Source organism: Ostrinia nubilalis, chromosome 8, assembly GCF_963855985.1.
Source record: "Ostrinia nubilalis chromosome 8, ilOstNubi1.1, whole genome shotgun sequence".
In the NCBI taxonomy this organism is placed as follows: Eukaryota; Metazoa; Arthropoda; class Insecta; order Lepidoptera; family Crambidae; genus Ostrinia; species Ostrinia nubilalis.
Genome location: NC_087095.1, coordinates 10,398,780 through 10,416,847, shown reverse-complemented (window position 1 = coordinate 10,416,847; position 18,068 = coordinate 10,398,780). Strand labels below are relative to the sequence as shown.

The 18,068-nt window shown below is 36.7% G+C and overlaps 1 protein-coding gene across 2 annotated transcripts; it reads right to left on the bottom strand.

The window, feature by feature from the left end:
• Positions 1-6,307: 6,307 nt before the first annotated feature.
• On the bottom strand, positions 6,308-17,074 carry LOC135073910 (protein timeless homolog). 2 transcript variants are annotated; one of them, XM_063968158.1, is made up of 22 exons: positions 16,683-17,074; positions 16,363-16,546; positions 16,149-16,283; positions 15,812-16,068; positions 15,532-15,729; positions 15,259-15,441; positions 14,870-15,157; positions 14,681-14,799; positions 14,093-14,246; positions 11,836-11,916; positions 11,637-11,746; positions 11,190-11,237; positions 11,038-11,110; positions 10,747-10,945; positions 10,503-10,651; positions 9,670-9,764; positions 9,040-9,249; positions 8,108-8,275; positions 7,656-7,838; positions 7,370-7,566; positions 6,579-7,050; positions 6,308-6,476 (listed from the first exon to the last, which is right to left on the bottom strand). In XM_063968158.1, the coding sequence occupies exons 1-22, from the start codon at positions 16,934-16,936 to the stop codon at positions 6,388-6,390; spliced, it is 3,846 nt and encodes a 1,281-aa protein (XP_063824228.1). In that variant the 5' UTR covers positions 16,937-17,074; the 3' UTR covers positions 6,308-6,387. The 2 variants fall into 2 exon arrangements, with proteins under 2 accessions (XP_063824228.1, XP_063824229.1); XM_063968159.1 differs by having other exon boundaries at positions 11,038-11,107.
• Between the last annotated feature and the right edge of the window lie 994 nt (positions 17,075-18,068).

The window sequence follows — 18,068 nt, the reverse complement described above, 5'->3', positions numbered from 1 at the left end:
ACCACCGCGACTATTTTATTTTTACAGAAGAGGAAAAAAATATATTAAGTGACTATTATTAACTAAAAAATATAATAAAAAAAATCCAGTGTCGTGGGAGAAAAATGAAAGCTGGAGAAATGTGGCTTAATCTGTGTAACGATATCCTATAACTATTTGTTTCAATTGTTACTAAAGGATGATTGAAGTACTTTTTTGCTAAAAAATCATATTTGATTGAGTATTATGGTATTTTTATGTCTAATAGATGAAATACAATGCTGTCACAACTCACCTCGGTAACTGTCACAACTTACCTCGGTGCTAGGAGAGTTGTGACAGAGGGAGTGGTCTAAGATTTTGGTGATTTTCTTAGAAACCCTAATACTTTAGTTAACTTTGGTGATTGTGTTGAAAACAGAAGGAACGGCGCTACATTAATTTGTATGATTCATAGCTGTGGAATGTTTTTTGAGCGAGATATGGCCCCTAAAGTAAAAATTGTCACAACTCTCCTAGGTCTCCCCTAGTAGTCGTAGAAGTTTATATGGCACTGAAATATAGGTGCGAAAATTATTGGACAAAAGTAATCGCGAACGAATTGCCTTTTGTGTACCTAGCAGAACCGTGTTCATAACTTTAAAACGTACCGACGCGTGGGAAAAATTTATACGTGCGAATAAGCACACTCTAACTTCCACGAGGGCTTTAGAAAAGAAAAATAGTTTTTATTCTCAGCTCTGCGAATAAAGCGAAAGCAGTTTATTGTGTGAGCATTATTAAAGGAGCAGACTGATGAGTATGTATACGTTTAATCGTGCCAAGTGAGCATGAGCATGAGGGAAAGAGTTATGTGGTTGAGCCTTATATGCGAGTCGCGTGCGATTAGCGGCGACCCGGTGAGCCCGCACAGATTATAGCCACGGCGCCGCAAGCTACTGGCGACTAGCGTTTACAAAAATTACAAATTAAAATAAGGAAAAACTAAAAATAATATAATGTTAACTCCTTACTTTAGCAGTTTAAATTGACATACCATAAATTAAACTAGTGTTACTTGTTAAAAGGACAAATTATGTAAGGATGTGGTATATTAGTCCCATTAATTTAGTTAAAACGTTAATTAATCAAAATCATTCAAAATTTTTGTTCCCCGTTTGGTGTAGTTGGGTTATTCCCGTCAGTTACTTACTTACTTCGTAGCGTTGCGTCACGCTTATAGGGTCTACTGTGGAAGTCCGTAGAGCCCTATGGCCGTAGAAGTCGTGTCTAAATTCAGATCGCGTAAGGTATTTTTCCCGTGTAAAAAGAACTAAAAACACTAAGAATTCCGAAGTACCGAAGTTATCGGTCTCGCCGAAGATCATTCCTTGGGCTGCACTGCAGAAGCGGTACGAATCCCGCCGCAGAGGCACGCCGCACTCGCGCCTCCTTTAAATTAAACCGAAGACCGTTATAAAATTACATTAACCTCATAAAATACTGCGAAGCGCGGTTACGAATAGTCGATTGAAAGGGTCATATAATGATAATTATCTGCAGGATATCACGCGCTCTGACCTCATTAAATATGCTATCCTTTAATGTCTTTCACAAATGCTCCGGAATAAATTGTTCTAACTAAAGCTTCGGCGAACAATAGTGGAGTAATTTAACATGACCGTTAACAATGTCTGGAATCTTTTGGAAATGTCGTTTGACAAATATTTTAACGGGGTGTTCTGAGAGTAACATATTGGCCATAACAAAGGACTTATTCAAAAGCTTCAGATTGCGGTTTTGGTTGGAGCTTCTATAGGTGGTAAGAAGCTCGAGACGGTTCGAAGATAACACAAACTGGGGGCTTATCATTTAAAATTACATCTACTTGATTGTGGTGTGGAAGCAGACATTTTGTACTTTGTAACATAAATATTAGAAGATAAACGTTTAGATAGTAAGCCAACAATTCAAAAGTTAGGAAGGGTGAGTTGAAATTCGGTCGGAGGATATCTGGTTCAAATTAAAACTTCCAGCATTCAGTGTTTTCACTTCCACTTTTTCTATTTACTTTTCTATTAAACTTTGTTTTCTGTAGATACGGGACGAGGATGAGGCAGACTTGAGATTTATCTACGCGATACCGTTCTATTTGGCTGAGGGAAAATTCAATTTGGTTTTTACCTGAGGGTGCTTCGTGCGAACCCTCGCATACTCTCTTTAATGTTGCTGCTTTCTTTGCAGGAAAATATAAACGTAGTTTTCCAATGTATGCAAATATTTAATTGTTATAGTACCTAGTTCTGTAATCTACAGAAGTAACGTCAACTAGTCTTTTTTTACATTCGAACGCTCAATTAACAATATACGACACATGATACATTTAAAGAAATATTACTGTTTAACAAAACATGGAACCAATTTTAATGGCTGCTTTATACAAACAACATAAAAGAGGAAGTGAAATTCCCGAAAATGGCTCGTAGATTCGTCCTGAATATTCGTAAGTTATTATAACTTGGATTCTTTTGTAGGTGGAGTATTTTTAACAATCATTCCTAAATGCCAGCCACGCAGAAAGAAAACAGCTGACAAAAGCGATTTTGCTGTTTTCATTTACTTTCCATTATTCTTTAACTCGTTTGTCATTCTTTTCTCCCCGCCGACGCGCGTAAAGAAGAAGAATGACGGTTGTTTATAAATATTTACGTAGCAAAGTGACTGGCTAAGGAAGAAATGAGAAACATTCTGAACGACCTGTTTCTGATTGTACTTAAAAACTTTATATTACTTCGTCCATAACACAAGTAGTAGTCGATAACATGAAAAAAGAAATGGAAGTTTCTTCCATACTAAAGACAACTAGGGATAAGCAATTTGTAAGTAAAATATTGCCGCATAAAATCAAGTTGACCTAGATTGCGCGGATAGAATCTTTAGTTTAGCCACTTCATCAATAGTTTTATGTTGACACAGGATTTTCATTATAGCTCCGATATTAGATTACCACCAAACGCAAACTCCAGCAAATTTCCAGTATATTCTAGGATTTGATTACATTACTGGCTTACTAAATGTATCTAGAATAAGATTTCATTTGAATTTACTAATATAATATTATCCAGCATCAGGTTAGTCCGATTTTTAGTAAAGGAGATGTTTCAAAAACGATTTTGTCCTCAATGGTAAACCCCCTAAGTCTAGTTAGAAAAATCCTTTTATTTCTTCAGCAATTAAAAATAAGATTTAGAGTAGTTTGAAGAACGTTTGGATTTTTTATAAATTGGTTATAAAACGTACTAAATACAATTATTTATTTGGAGGTAAAACGAAAAAATAATGTAATCATATTAACAAGTTTATTAATGAAATAATAATGCACAGATATTGTGAACGAAAAAGGATATCCAGTGCCATTGTCTGTAAAGAAAAAACGGTTCTTCGTTGAAAATCTGTAGCCAGCGCGCTTCACTATCAGTTCTTAAAGGCTGGAATTAATCACTTAGTCAGACAAGCTCTCGTCCCGCTGAGATATCGTTAATTTAACACTTAAAACGTTTTTATTCGAGTGGATAATTGCAAGGGGGCGGCCGTAATGGGCCACGTTCGGCCTCGGCAAAGATTGATGACGTGCTGTGTTGAAACATTAAAATAGCTGACTGAACATTTGAATAAGAAATACTCGATTGCCCGCAGGATTACGCGATGAAACGATCGTTTGTGTTTTTTAGCTGAGAGCGAACAATAATATATTCCAAGGGGTGCGACCTGTCGGGTGATGTTTTAATGCTTACCGACTTTTTGCTGCCCGAGACGATAAGTAGTCTTCTCGATATCGGAGTATTATTTGTTTTGGGTAATATTCACGTAGAATTAAAAAAAAAACGAATATCAATGATGATGGTATAAGAAGTAGAATCCTAGTCAATTTGGAGAATGAATTTATATAAGTTGGCACGTTCCTGGATGCTAAAAGCTTTTTCCAAAATAGGTAGGTATCAACCTCGTAACTTACGAATTTTAGTTCCTTATTTATAAACTATGCCAATAAACGTATGATGATATTAAACCAAACATAATCCCGATTTTACTAGCCCACACAATTATTGTTTTGTGCCGCAATGCTTATTAATTAAATGGGACAGCAGCATCACGTAATAGGTTTTGATGCAATCGTGGATTGAAACTTTAGAATTGAACGGGTGGGGCAACCGGGTAGTTTGCTCGTAATCGGGTCGCTGGTGGCTAATAAAAAGTTCCGGGATATTCGTGTGGCTCATTGAACCATAGTTTTATAAGTAATAGACAGTCTGGAGTCAAGTAATAAAAGTAATATCATAGTTTTCTGTGCGGAAGAATTTTTCACGTAATGCGCTTCTTTAATTGGATCTGGTAGACGTGCAGAACAATTAACATTTACGGAATAGTTTCTCTAGAAAGAAGGTGCTGAAAGGTGAATAGTTCATTGCGCATTTATTTCATATTTACTTCTAAGAAACATCTTCGCACGAGCGACTACCTATATTGTACACATAAAGCTTCCTTATGAATTCCGACTTTATGCAGAGTAAATAAATCCAAGCCAGCGAAACACAATCGGTTATATACCAGTAGTTAACGCTTCTATAGACAAACACCACTTTGTTCTACATTAATATTGAGTTAACATCTAACGTATGAATCTCAAACGTTAAACGTATGTAAATCAATGCTGGAAAATGTTACTTCAGGTAGAAATCCGGCGCTTTCGGGTGCCTTGTTTACAATGTTGTGATAATGTTAGAAAAACAACGATACATTTAGGGGGAAGGATTGGGGGCGCTAATCTGATGGTGAGTGAAAAGATTTAGTGCACGCCCTGCGAAATTAATCTTCGCGAGTTATACGTAGCTCTACAGCATCTGTACTCGACAAAAGGTTTAGGGGAATCTATTTAATTCGTTTCATGGTTTGTAATTCAGTAAAATTTAGGTTTCGCAGATAAGGGAAAGGTCGGAAATGCGGTATCCTTGAGAGAACATGGAAATGCTCTCTACCTATAGGAAGATGTACATGCAGTCACCATGTTCGGGAATAATGGATGGAATAGTGTACCCAACACGCTAAGGACCACGCCTGCATTTCCAGACAAACGTATTACCTGAATCAAATATACTTGTGCTTTTAAAATGTGCTTTGTACTTTTTGCTAGTATAGAAAATGAGATTACTTCCACAGTCGTGGAGCCGGTTGCAGGCTAAGAGCTAAACTAAGTTAGTTTATTAGCTCAGCCAGCATACATAGGTACATAGCTGAGATATTCATATTTCATACAAGTATATAAAATAGGTACCTATATTGATTTACCGTTTAATCTCAAGCCGGCATTTGCCTAAGCGTTAGAAATACAACAATGTCTTTCTCTAGATATGTTTTTATACAGACAATAGAGACAATGTTTCAACCCCGAGATGCCAAACTTCTAGACATTGTACGTGGATCCAAGAGTATTAAACACTGTACTTGCAAGGGTAAAACGGTACATTTTTATTGAATACAGTATAAAAGTATACAATGTTATTATTTGTTAACAGTAATACCGCAATGAAAAGTTCCTATTTCTGTTTTCTTGTTGGTTTTATTGTACAATATTTGCAATATCGGATGCGCGCAACACGCGGTCCCCTGCAATGGATAGAAAATGCCAGCAACTGAGCGCACTATACGAGTATATTGCTATCCGATAACAGAATGATATTGGAATTCCTATATCTACGTGATGTAATAAGGTATAGAAATACGACGCAATTTATTTAAATTACTAGGGCCCTGGTGGAGAAATACACCTAGCTTGCAGGAATTGGACAACTGTAAGTTGACTTTAGACGTCTAAGTTGGATACTTCCACCCACGCTGCAAGCGATGTTTTCATAAAATGGATTGAAGTTCCTTCATAAGATTACAACTAAGTTTGTTATTAGGGTATTATGCACTTTGCCATTACGAATATTAATGTTTTACCTATTTGAAATGTAATTTGTAAATTTTTAAATATAAGAAATCAACCGTCGCAGATGGGATCGGTACTCACGACCGCTTATGCTTGTGAATATCGTGTTACTTGCGTGAAATAGCTAACTTATTATAAAGGCCCCCAATAAAGGTGCCCGATCTTAAGATTGGGTAGCTGTTTCATAATTGGCTCTACCCATCATCATCATCATCTCAGCCATTGGACGTCCAATGCTGAACATCGGTTGCGGCCTTCGTCCAGTGCCTTCCTGCTACCTTTATGATGTCGTCGGTCCATCTTGTACACCACCCATAAATACCTCTACCCATAAATGTAAATAATTAAATTAATCAAATATTTCAATGAAAAAAATATTTTATTTCAATACATAAATATAAGACAAAAGATAATAATGCATTTGAACTTAGACGTACATTTCAGTCAGAGTCGTCATCAATTATAACTCTACGCTTCTTGTCCCGTTTCGCCGGCAAAACTATGTCTTCGTCGTCTTTGTCACTGTCGTCTGGAACAAGATATTTTAATCATGAAAGGGAAATAAACGTAGGCTTATTTGCATTTGAGTGAAAACTTTAATATTTTTCTTTTTAATAAAGTCAAGATTTACCGTCTAGAACTCTAGGTATATTGCTCAAAATATCCTCAGTGTCGGGCAAGTCTTCTTGCTGTAGCGTTTTCTTAGCAAATGACAAGATATCATCATCATCATTATCATCTTCATCCTTGTTAAGAGCGACTTCATCATCTTCATCTATTTTCTGCATCTTCCTTTTCCCCTGCCGTTCATTAGGTTCGAAACTTCGACTTCTTTTGCGATTATTACCCTCCACAGTTTGTCCGATACTTTTATTGAAAGTATTATCTATGTTAGGATTACGCATTTTCCTCAAGTTATCAAACAAATCATCATCATCACTGGAGTCATCGTTAGGCCGTGTTGTTTCTGGTTGATCATTGGTAATATTTTCGGGTGCAGTAGTGTCTATGATAAGTTCTTTGTGGACCGCTTTCATTATGATCTCTCTTCTCTTTCTGATCGTTTCGAAATGTAAATCAGCAGGTATTCGCCAATACACTTCCTAAAAAGTTATCACAACATTTAAAATCATAAAATATGTCACAACATATAATTTCTTCTTTACAGTACAGTCGATAGTACATCAGACTTAATACATTTTATTTATTTATTTTTGATCACCAACAACGTTGCATTGTAGCGTTCACAAGAATAACTTACAAAAACGACACTTATTAAATGCAAACTTAATTAGAGTTGAAAACAACATGCATTAGAGACTAAAGCAACAGCAAATTTTTGTTGCAATATCGCCCGTAATATGACTACATAAGATGCCGCAGTTTTTACGTTGATATGATGTTGTCCATACAAAAACTTACTTGTTCGTCGCTAGGAGGCGCTACACCCACGCCTTTAAGAACCTTCTGAAATAACTCGTTTTCCATGGCTTCCATGGACTCACAGGATATAGGCACCAGGGGCACTCCTTCGGCCGTCGGGTCAAAGCCCTCTGCTTCTTGATCAAGCGCTACTTCTTCTAAGTTTTCGGCAAGCCATTTTAGACTTTCCGTCAAATCTAACACAACACAAAATGATTAAAAACAAGTCAAATATTTTATGTAGGTATGTAAATAGATATAAGTGATAAATTAAAATATATCGTACCGTTGTCTACAGCGTTCACTAAAAGCTTGGCGATTTCGTTCGCACTGAGTTCCACTTTAGCTGGTTTCTTCTTGTTGTTACTAATCGGTTTTGGTTTCTTCCGTTTCATTGTGATTGGAGGAGGTGATGATCGAGAGTTATCATCGCTATCACTATTTGCAGAATCCGAATCAGATGAACTATCTACAAATCAAAAAAGCAACTTATCAAAAACAGCCAATTCTACATTTTTATACGAAATAATAATGTAGTGAAGTTATGAATGTGCACTTACTACACATTTGTCGCAAATGGAACAAACTTTTATTTGTTCAAAAATGAAATGATAAAAAGACTAATACGTAACAGTAACATTTTCCTAACAGCATTGTTGCAAATACGGATGGAGGATAAAATGGCAGAGTTCAGTTTAACGTTAGAACAAAGAGCAAAACAGTTGTTTAGTAACTTACCGTTCGATTTATCGTCGTCTGTTCCAGTGCTTTTAGCGTTCGATTTCCTTTGCCTCTTTTTACGGCACTCGTTCTTATCTTTTATAATGCCCAGCTCGAGTAGTCTATCGACATAGCTTCGCTTTTGACGCTTACGCGGCATACGAGCCATTATCACACTCATTGGATCTGAAAATTATATTCCATAAGTCTTCGCAACTTTTTCAATAATGCGCACCATTGCCTTAGCTATAAACAAAAATGCGAGTTTTTGTTTGTTGCACAGAAACAGATCCGAACATGTATCGATAAATAACAAAGCTGCTGACATAATGAACAACATTCATTTTAGTTAACTCCCGTACGTCGATAACCCAAAATTTATTCAACATGTTCCTACGATAAATTGACAAAAAAACGTATGGCGTGGATATCGGTTATCTGTATTTCGGAAATACTTCCTGATTTAATACGTTTTCAATTTTGTTTATTTTTCAATTTGCATTGTATTCGGTTTATTGAATCAAAGTAGTAAAATGTGAAATCGTTTTCGAAGAGCAGCTGGGGTCTACTGAGTATTTAAGAAGGAAATATCGTAGCAAATGTTCAAGGGGTTCCTGCATTCGGTGGAGTGTTTGCTGATGATAGATATCTGTATCGGGGCTACTGTTTGCAGAGCTGTTGTTCTCGGTTTCTCCTACGCAGGTACGAAAATAGGGGTCATTGTATAGCAATGCGCAATAGAACTTCATTGTTTTACGTTCAAGCCTTAGAAAAACTCTCAAACTAAACTTCACAAAAGATTATTTCGAAAAGAGGTTGTTGGGCAATAAGAACAAAATACTCGAGACGGAAATACGACGAGGTAGGCAATACTTCGAACGTTTGTTCGAGACTGGATTTATATTCCAATCGTTTTACTATACTTAGGGATAATAACATAAAACACTTACCACTAGTGTCTTTGCACTGTTGCCAAATTTCAGTCAACATCTGATCCTCTTCCTCGCTGAATTCTTTGGGTGTTCTTTCCCTGGCCCTCTCATGGTTGACTCGTTTCGTAGGCGCGCGGAATATTAGACCCAATTCTTTCAACTTTTTAATGACCCCACGGCGCGTGCGGGTTTGATCGATCAGGTTGTCTAATATCCAGTCGATTACATCTGATGTTGAAAAAAACATATAAGTGAATCTATACAACATGAAATGTAATTTAAGTCTGTCCATTGATTTATTAAAACGTTTGATAACGGGTTTGATAAAATTACATAAACGAAATCCCACGACGAATCAAATAAATAGTAGATAATCCACTCAGACGAGGAGGCGGGCAAAGAAAGTATGTTACTACTAAAAATAGACCCAAGTAAATAGAGATAGCCGCAAAATTAAAATATAATATTGAATTTGCATTGAAACGTCTGCCAGCGTAACGAATTCAAAGCTCGTATTCTAAATGCGTATCTGAAGATTCGTGTCTTGTTTTATAATTTTTCTGTAAGTGATTCGCCGGCTAGTTTCTCTACTTTGTTTTCTAGTCTTGTCTGGAGGGAAATTAAATTTCACAAAAGTTTGCCTCAAACCTTGATTATTTTCAGGGTTCGCCTGATTCTCCATGTACAGATTTCTAAGTTCATCTTCTTGTTCTTCGGACCATGCGCCAGTTCCAGGCTTGTCTCTGATAAAATAATTTTGTATTTTAACACGAGAATTTTATACACAGACTATATACACGTAAAATGCGAAAAAGAATGTTTGATGTAGCATAACATTAAAATACATATCACATAACTATTTGCTAGACTTGAGACTCCTAACTTATTTGGATACTAAAGTAGGTAATACCTTAAGTATTTACTTAGGAAATATATTGCTTTAATATGTTGTTGTATAACGATTTTTTTTAGTTATAAATGGCCAAAACTTCGAAATGGAAATATACCCAAATGATAATACAGTACATAATAAAGTAACTACTATTAACGTAATCGAAATACCAAAGTGTGATCTCCAAGTGACGTGTAATCTGTGAAACGCGACGCGCAACATTTATGACGGCTAAATTAGACGCGCGCGCGAGGTTAACTTCGGGCCTTAGCAAAGATTGATGATAGTTGAAAGAGTACGTTAAAATAGTTTTAGGCGGGATTCATTGAGTTACATGTGCTGTTGCGGGAGCGCCACTTACGAAAGTAATATTCTCGGTTCATTTGTCAAACTGATACCTACGTAGCTACACAATATTAGTTTTGTCGTACCAACATCATTTTGTAAATCTAAGAGCAAAAATATTTCTTTCAACTCTCGCTATCACGCTACCGTAGATCATTTTAATAATTTGCCAACAGATTTTGTGTCTGAGGTTTTCGTAAACAACCCAAATAAATTAACTTTTAATTGTTTATCGATCACTTACTTCTGGCTCGTGTACAGATCATAGCCGAATTCAATTTCGGCTGAATCTTTAGCGGTTTTCCAGAAAAGTAATTCAATGAATACTTTCGGGTTCTTAGAGGCCGTTTCGGTGAATTTTCTAAGGATGTATATCGCAAATTTCTCCAATTCCTGTTAAAATAGAACGATGTGTTAAAGATTTTCACATGCATCGAGAGTTTCAAATTAACAAAGACGTTTTATTGGTGTAAACATAAAATCATTACCTTAAATTGGGGCACGGGATTCTCGAGAATCTTCTGGAAAATTATGAACAGTGTGGCTTGGAACATCATGGACGGTCGCTTGCAGTCCCAAGCGATGCGGTGCAGCATCTTCGCGATGCAATGGTTTGTGTGCGGGAGGTTTTTGTCGTATTCTTCCAATAGAGATACGCAAGCGCTCACTACCCGTGGGTGGCAAAATCTACAAAGTAAAATAAGTTAATTTAGGTCATGGCTGTAGCAGAAGTAATAATATTAATCTATGAAAATCACAATAAATTGGAAATTACTTACCTCAACACAAAATCTTGAAAGTCGAAATCGGTTTCGACTACCGCTGATGTTCTTTCTTCTTCCTCTTCTTCTTCTGTAAGGAAAATTACTACGTATTATACTACACACTAACTAATTAGAGACTAAGCTATTAATTAGAAACGCGGCCTTACCTTCATTATCATACTCGGATTCTTGTTCTTCTTCGTTATTGGTCACATCTAAAAAGTTAGACACAGTTTAATAACTTCAGATGAACTATATGTAGTTTTAAGTGGTTTTATTAATTACGCGTAAAAAGCCTTAACTGCAGCAGTGGTGTGAAACTAATTGGTTAATTATCCAGTATATTGTTTAGCATTATTTATAGATACATAACTCATCGGTGGTTTGGCTCATAACCGTATTAGGATTCCTAGTAATAATAGTGTCGCTATCGCGGATTATCTGTACCATTAACTATAAACCAATGATTTATTGCAATGCAGCTCGCTGAGATAGGATCCACGAAATACACATAATAGTAGATAACCTAGTTATGTATCTTAGATAATATTAACAAATCAATAGTTATGAATATTTCGCTATTATTTCTCTCAATAAGTTTTAATTACACACACCTGCAATCTCAACTCCCAAATCGGTGCTATAAATGGTTTCTAGCATGTTCAGTTCTTCTTCTGGTTGAATTCCAATTTCACCGAAAATTCCGTCTTCAGGCCACACTTCTCTGTACATGAATAAATGTATGCAGTGTTAATAAAATGTGTACGGTAATTTTTGATCCGTTCAAGAGAGCGAAATTAATTAGAAACATACCGAGCAGCGCGAAACATCCCAACAGAATCTTCAAATTTATATTCCCTCATATGTTTCTGTATATTTTTCATGCAATCTTCTCTGTGAACAAGGAAATTAATTAAAACTTAATTTTTGAGTATCGGCGTAGCTAAATTATGTCCAGTAGTAGTGTGGTGTTTTACTCGTATTATAGCGATGAAATAACTTTATTTGTGTGGGTGGTAAGCTGCGAGGATATTTTGGGAAAATCATCTACTCTGTCATTAAAAAAAGGGATAAAGTAAGCAAAAGTGTTTGTAAGAAATTCTTGGAAGTACCAATTTATATTTTAACATTTCTTAATTGAGGCTTTTGTCTTTACTTTTTGGAAGCATAACTAATTTACACAAATTCTGGAATTTGTTTACGATTCGTGCAATTTTGTAAGAATTTTACTAGTTCTAAAATAACATCTCCAGATCTTTACTTTTGTTACGAACCGAAAACTATGCGAGCAGGGGCCGCTGGCTTAGTCTAATAAACAATTAGTAATTACGTATAACCTACTTTCATTCTGAGTTTGTTCCTCACCACAAACAGTTGTAGCTATTATTTGTTTGGGAGTTTTATGTGGGAGTTTCTGAGAACTAAGAGAAAAGCGGGCGTGACGGCGCACAATTGTGCTGAACCGTGTTGTTAGGTGAGGGTATCAAACAGAGAATAGCGTGGATCTTACGAATCTATCCAAATATGAAAAATACTATCAATTAAACATAGTTCGTAATCAACCATTATTGCCACGTTGGTCAACAATCCACTCCAAATAGCCTGGGGTCAGTGATGGCGAGTTCGCTCGCTAATATTAGCACTCAGCGTTTGTGAGGAAAGAAATACGACACGATAATGAATGTATATTTTGTAAGATGAATAATGTATTACACTGACCCTTATATGGGCGCATTATTCATTTTCGAATATCAAATTATTTTGAGTAATGTATTTATACAAAAATATGTAATACTGTGTTTCTTTGTTTACCTAAGCTTTTTTGGAAGGGATTACTAAAAGTAGGCGCACACCGTTGATTTTTCGTCGGCCGATAGTTTAGTCGGGCAGTTGATCAGTATGGGCATGTATGGGAGTGCGCACACTACGCCGATACGATTTGGCCGATTCTTCATACAAATTAAAATCGGGCACAACTATCGGTCAACTAAAAATCAACGGTGTGCGCCTACTCTAAGAGTTATTATAATGATAAATATTGATGAAAAATCTAGTGTCCTAAAAACATTTAGTCCGTCAATCTTGACGCACAGGAGTGCTCTCGCCAAGACAAGCCAAGCGACACGCAATGGCTCTACCTACCCTTTCTCGAAGTGGTTCGTCGTTATTTAAACCCTCATAGTCATAACTTGGGTTTGGTGGATGTATGATATCAATGGAAAGGAGAAGAGGAAGAAGAGAAGCAGAATAATAAGAAGAAGAGAAGAAAAACAATAAGAAATACGGAACCCTAAAAATAGATGAAGACCAAAAAAAGAAGAAGAATAAACAACTTATTTCTGATGGTCGATGGGCACGTCAGGGGCGGCGGGTGTTCTCTCACATTGGCACTTCTTCCCACACAGGCAACTCCCGCGCTACTTAAAAGAAGAATAAACAACTTACTTCTGGTGGTCGATGGGCACTTCAGAAGCGGCGGGTGTTCTCTCACACTGGCACCTCTGTCCCACGCGGCAACTCCCGCGCTACTTATAAGAACAACAATTAGATGAAAAATAAACAACTTACTTCTGGTGGTCGATGGGCACGTCAGAGGCGGCGTCGAAAGGCGGCGGGTGTCCCACGCGGCAACTCCCGCGCTACTTAAAAAAAGAAAATAAACAACTTACTTCTGGTGGTCGATGGGAACGTCAGAGGCGGCGTCGAAAGGCGGCGGGTGTTCCCTCACGCCGGCACCGAGTACCACCGCTAGTTGCGCGCGCACTTCTTCCCAGGCGGGCAATTCCTGTGCTACTTAGGCCCGATTCGACCAAACTTTTATCCGATAATAACTCCTGGTATAAGTGGCACATTGACAGTTTCAGTATGGGAAATATGTCAAAACTGACGTTTTATTCTGAGATTAATATTTACTCTTGTTTGGTCGAATCCACCCTTAAAAGAATAATAATAAAAAGAATAAACAACTTACTTCTGATGGTCGATGGGCACGTCAGAGGCGGCGTCGAAAGGCGGCGGGTGTCCCACACGGCAACTCCCGCGCTAATTAAAAAAAAAATAAACAACTTACTTCTGGTGGTCGATGGGCACGTCAGAGGCGGCGTCGAAAGGCGGCGGGTGTTCCCTCACGCCGGCTCCAAGCACCACCGCTAGTTGCGCGCGCACTTCTTCCCAGGCGGGCAACTCCCGCGCAACTGGCTTGGGTTTTGGCGCTGGCTGCTTTTCTGTTCGAAATTTAAAAGGAGTTAACATTTTAGAATGCTAAATTCATTGTTTACATAGCAAGATATTAAGGTTCATCAATTGATTTTGAACTTTGTGTCTTTATAACAAGGTTCATATTTCAGTACCTACACACTTTATTTTTATTTATTTTATATCTTTATTGCACAGAAAAACACGGTACAAAAAGCGAACTTCATGGCCGTAAACAAATTTGGCAAGGTAACTAGTGTAGTGTGTTTTAAGCAGTTCTCCTGTCCATTTTTTTGCTGTGTAACAAACAAATGACCAAGAAAAAAAAAAACTTTAATGAGTTAGTTTAGATTACACATTAGGACTTGCATAATGGGTGTCTCAAAATATGAATTAAAGTGGATAATTCATTCTGAATTAACTTGTTAGTTAATTGATTTACGTAAATAAAAAAGAGATTTACTTTTAGATTTCGTCTTCTTCCTAACTTTCTTCTGGACAACTAAACCAGTCTTTTTGCAGTAATGATCCAGCATTTTCAGGTATAAATGTACTGTTTCCACTAAATCCACCAAATAGGACCTGTAATCAAATTTTATTGTAATGCCAGTGCTTAGTGAAATATATGTTTATTTTAATAATGCTACCATACCTTGGCATTTTATTTTCATCATAATTCAGACATGTTTGAAGTACGAACTCTCTGTATTCAAGTACATAAAAAATATTACTCTTTAACACTTTGGCTGAGTCTTTGACGGACGGGTCTGAACTTTTGTCCATAGCCAATAAGGTATTCAACAACTCTTTATATGCTCTCAGAGATATATGTAATCTTCGTACCCATGAATTATACTTCTTCTTTTCTACACTGATCATATCATAATATTTTTCCATCTGCTGTTGAACGTAATGAAACATTGGAACGGACATTGTTTCACTGCAACACAAAGTATAATTTGGTGATTAATTTTAAGTATAAAACAATAAAAGTGAGTGAAGTTACAAATAATACCATGTAATAAATGTTATACAACTTACCTAACTAATCCAACTTGAAAATTATGACCTCTATTGAACTCCATGAAGAATTTGACTGCCCAAAGATAGTATGATTCATCATTTTGCTGTGCTTTAGCTCTCACCAATGCATCTTTGACATAATGCATCAGCGGATTGTATGAGCTGTTCAAAAATTCTATACAAAACTCTTTTAAAAACAATCTGAAATATGGAGACAAAATATAATAAAAATAATATGTATTGCACAATTATTCTTTAAACAACCAAGTATAATAACAGATAAATATTTACCTAACAGCAAACGCTGATCGTCTTTCCATTGTGCCACTTTCTACTGGTCTTCTATTCTTTGGTTTCACTAGTTTGGACTTTTTGCTTCCACTAAAGTCCAAATTGGATATTTTATTGAGTGGCTTCAAGCAAATCATTTCATTTTCTGATATGGACTTCATATTTTGTACCACATAAGTGCCACCAAAGCGTGAATGCCTGTATAAGAAAAATAATTTGTTTTAGTAAGGACAATGTAAATGAGTAAATAAAATATAGTAATATGTACTGTTTTCAATACCTTGATGCAGAGTATTGCTTTACTTTATTAGTACGCTGTTTGTTTTCACTCATCCTCATTGACAACAGCTCTTGTTCATCTCTGAGTTTTTCATCGACACTTCTCTGCAAGGCTGCATCGGCAAGGCTACTTGGATTTTGTTCACGTAGCAAATGAGATATAATTTCTATGATATGCATGAAGTATTGTTTTTCATTTTCCGATGACATGTACAGTATAATATCTAATATTCCAGATTGGTTCAATGCCCACAGTACCTAAAAATGTATTTCAGTTAATATAAAATTTTAATCAAGGACAAGGTGTGAATGTTTAAAATTAATAAAATATTTTTAACCTGGTCATGAACACTAGCATCGTTTTCTGGTCTCCTTTCCTTATCAAGATCAGCAGGCACGTGTAAGACATTTCTAATAAGAATTAAAATCCTTTCTATGATAAGCCCTGTATCCTCATCCCGCTCCATAGAATCCTATGATATAAAATAAAATGTAAAAATCAATATTTAATGAAAGTAAATAAAATTGTGTAAAATCTATTTAAAAACTTACAATTTCCAGTACTTTAGCTAGTTTTTTAGCAAATACATTCCATGTATCAACTTTTGTGAAAGCTTCTTCCTTGTACGATTGCAGATGTAACAGAATAAGTAAATAATTGTGCCTTGCTGTTCTTTCTGTTGGCACTTCTTCTCTATACAGCAATAATGCTGGATTTGTTAAGTTTACTAACAATCTAAAATAATGATTATTAAATATTTAAAAAAATGATCATAACCTCACCAAGAATTTATTAATATTTGTTTCTATAAATAAACAATGATTTCATATAATTAACTGCGAGAGATAAAATATTGTAGGAGCTAACTTACCTGAGTGTAACATCGAACAATTCAGTGTTTTCCCAATGGTTTATTAACATGGGAATCAGGTCAGTCTGGAGCACTTTAGTTTGACCAAAATGCCTTCTGATCTCATGATCCTCACCATCACGGCGCAAGTATCTAATTAAGTCTTTAACAGTATTTAGTGTAAACTCATCAATCAAATACTTTCCGGTCTTTTTATCAAAAGTTCCAAGTGCATTGCAAGTTGCAGAGAGTTCAGCAGATAAATAAGAAGTCATTCTTGTAAGGTATCACAAACACTTGCAGAGTCAAAAACTTTATTATTCACTATTAATTACTTTACATACTTGTTTTTAACTTAAAACATTCACGTAATTTTAGAAATTCACATTTCTCACTCACAAAAACACAGTACGATTTGACATTTATCTAATGTCAAAAATGCCCGCGAAAAGCAGCAAGTGCCAGTCGTTCGGAAATGTCAACTTTACTTCAATTTTCTTCTTCATTTTTGTTCTTGGCAATACTTGTCGAGGCCGACTTGATTTGTGCCATTTTCAAGTGAGTGTGGGTCGAGTTATGAAATGGGACCAAGTGGGATGGGACTTGGGCTTGAGATATTAGGTGCGGTTGAGGTCGTTTAAAATACATAAATAAAATAAAATTAATATATAAAATTAAAGTTTTATAGAGTGGTGCTTAATAATACTTAAATTTTATTATAGTTCAACAACCGGGAAAAAAAACAAAACGTTAGCTCGGGAGAGGATACCATCGATTAACCCTTTTGCTTTATCGTAACTTGAATTGAATAGGTAGGTAAGTACTTTTTCTTTCTTGCTTTAAAAAAAATGACCATGACCATTAAGAGTAGGCGCACACCGTTGATTTTTCGTCGGCTGATAGTTTAGTCGGGCAGTTGATCATAACCCACCACCACCCATGGTTCTTCCAGCCTCACGGCGTACGAACCGAATCTCGGGAGAGCGCGCGGGTACTTGCTCTGGGCTCTTTTCCCCGAGCGCTTTGCTTGACTCCCTACAAATTTCTCTGATCCATGTCCCTTCTCATAGTCAATTCTCCCCCTTCTGGGGCTTGACACCACAAATACGGTACTTCGCGTCGGGCTGCTATCGTTGATAAATGTCATCACTTCTTCTCATAACTTCGCCTGATTGTGTGCCAGGAGTGCGCGAACTCGCGCAGCGCGATCCAGTTACTGCGACTACTCGTGAGGTCCTGGTGATAAACAGGTCCTTGCTCGGCTCTCCATATCGCATCCAGCATCTTCTGTCGAGCTTCGTCATAGAGGTTACATTCCCAAAGTGCGTGATCGCGGCTCTCTTCGACTTCCTCGCCGCATGGGCATAGTGCAGACTCGCACAGCGTCATCCTGTGAAGCACCCGTGC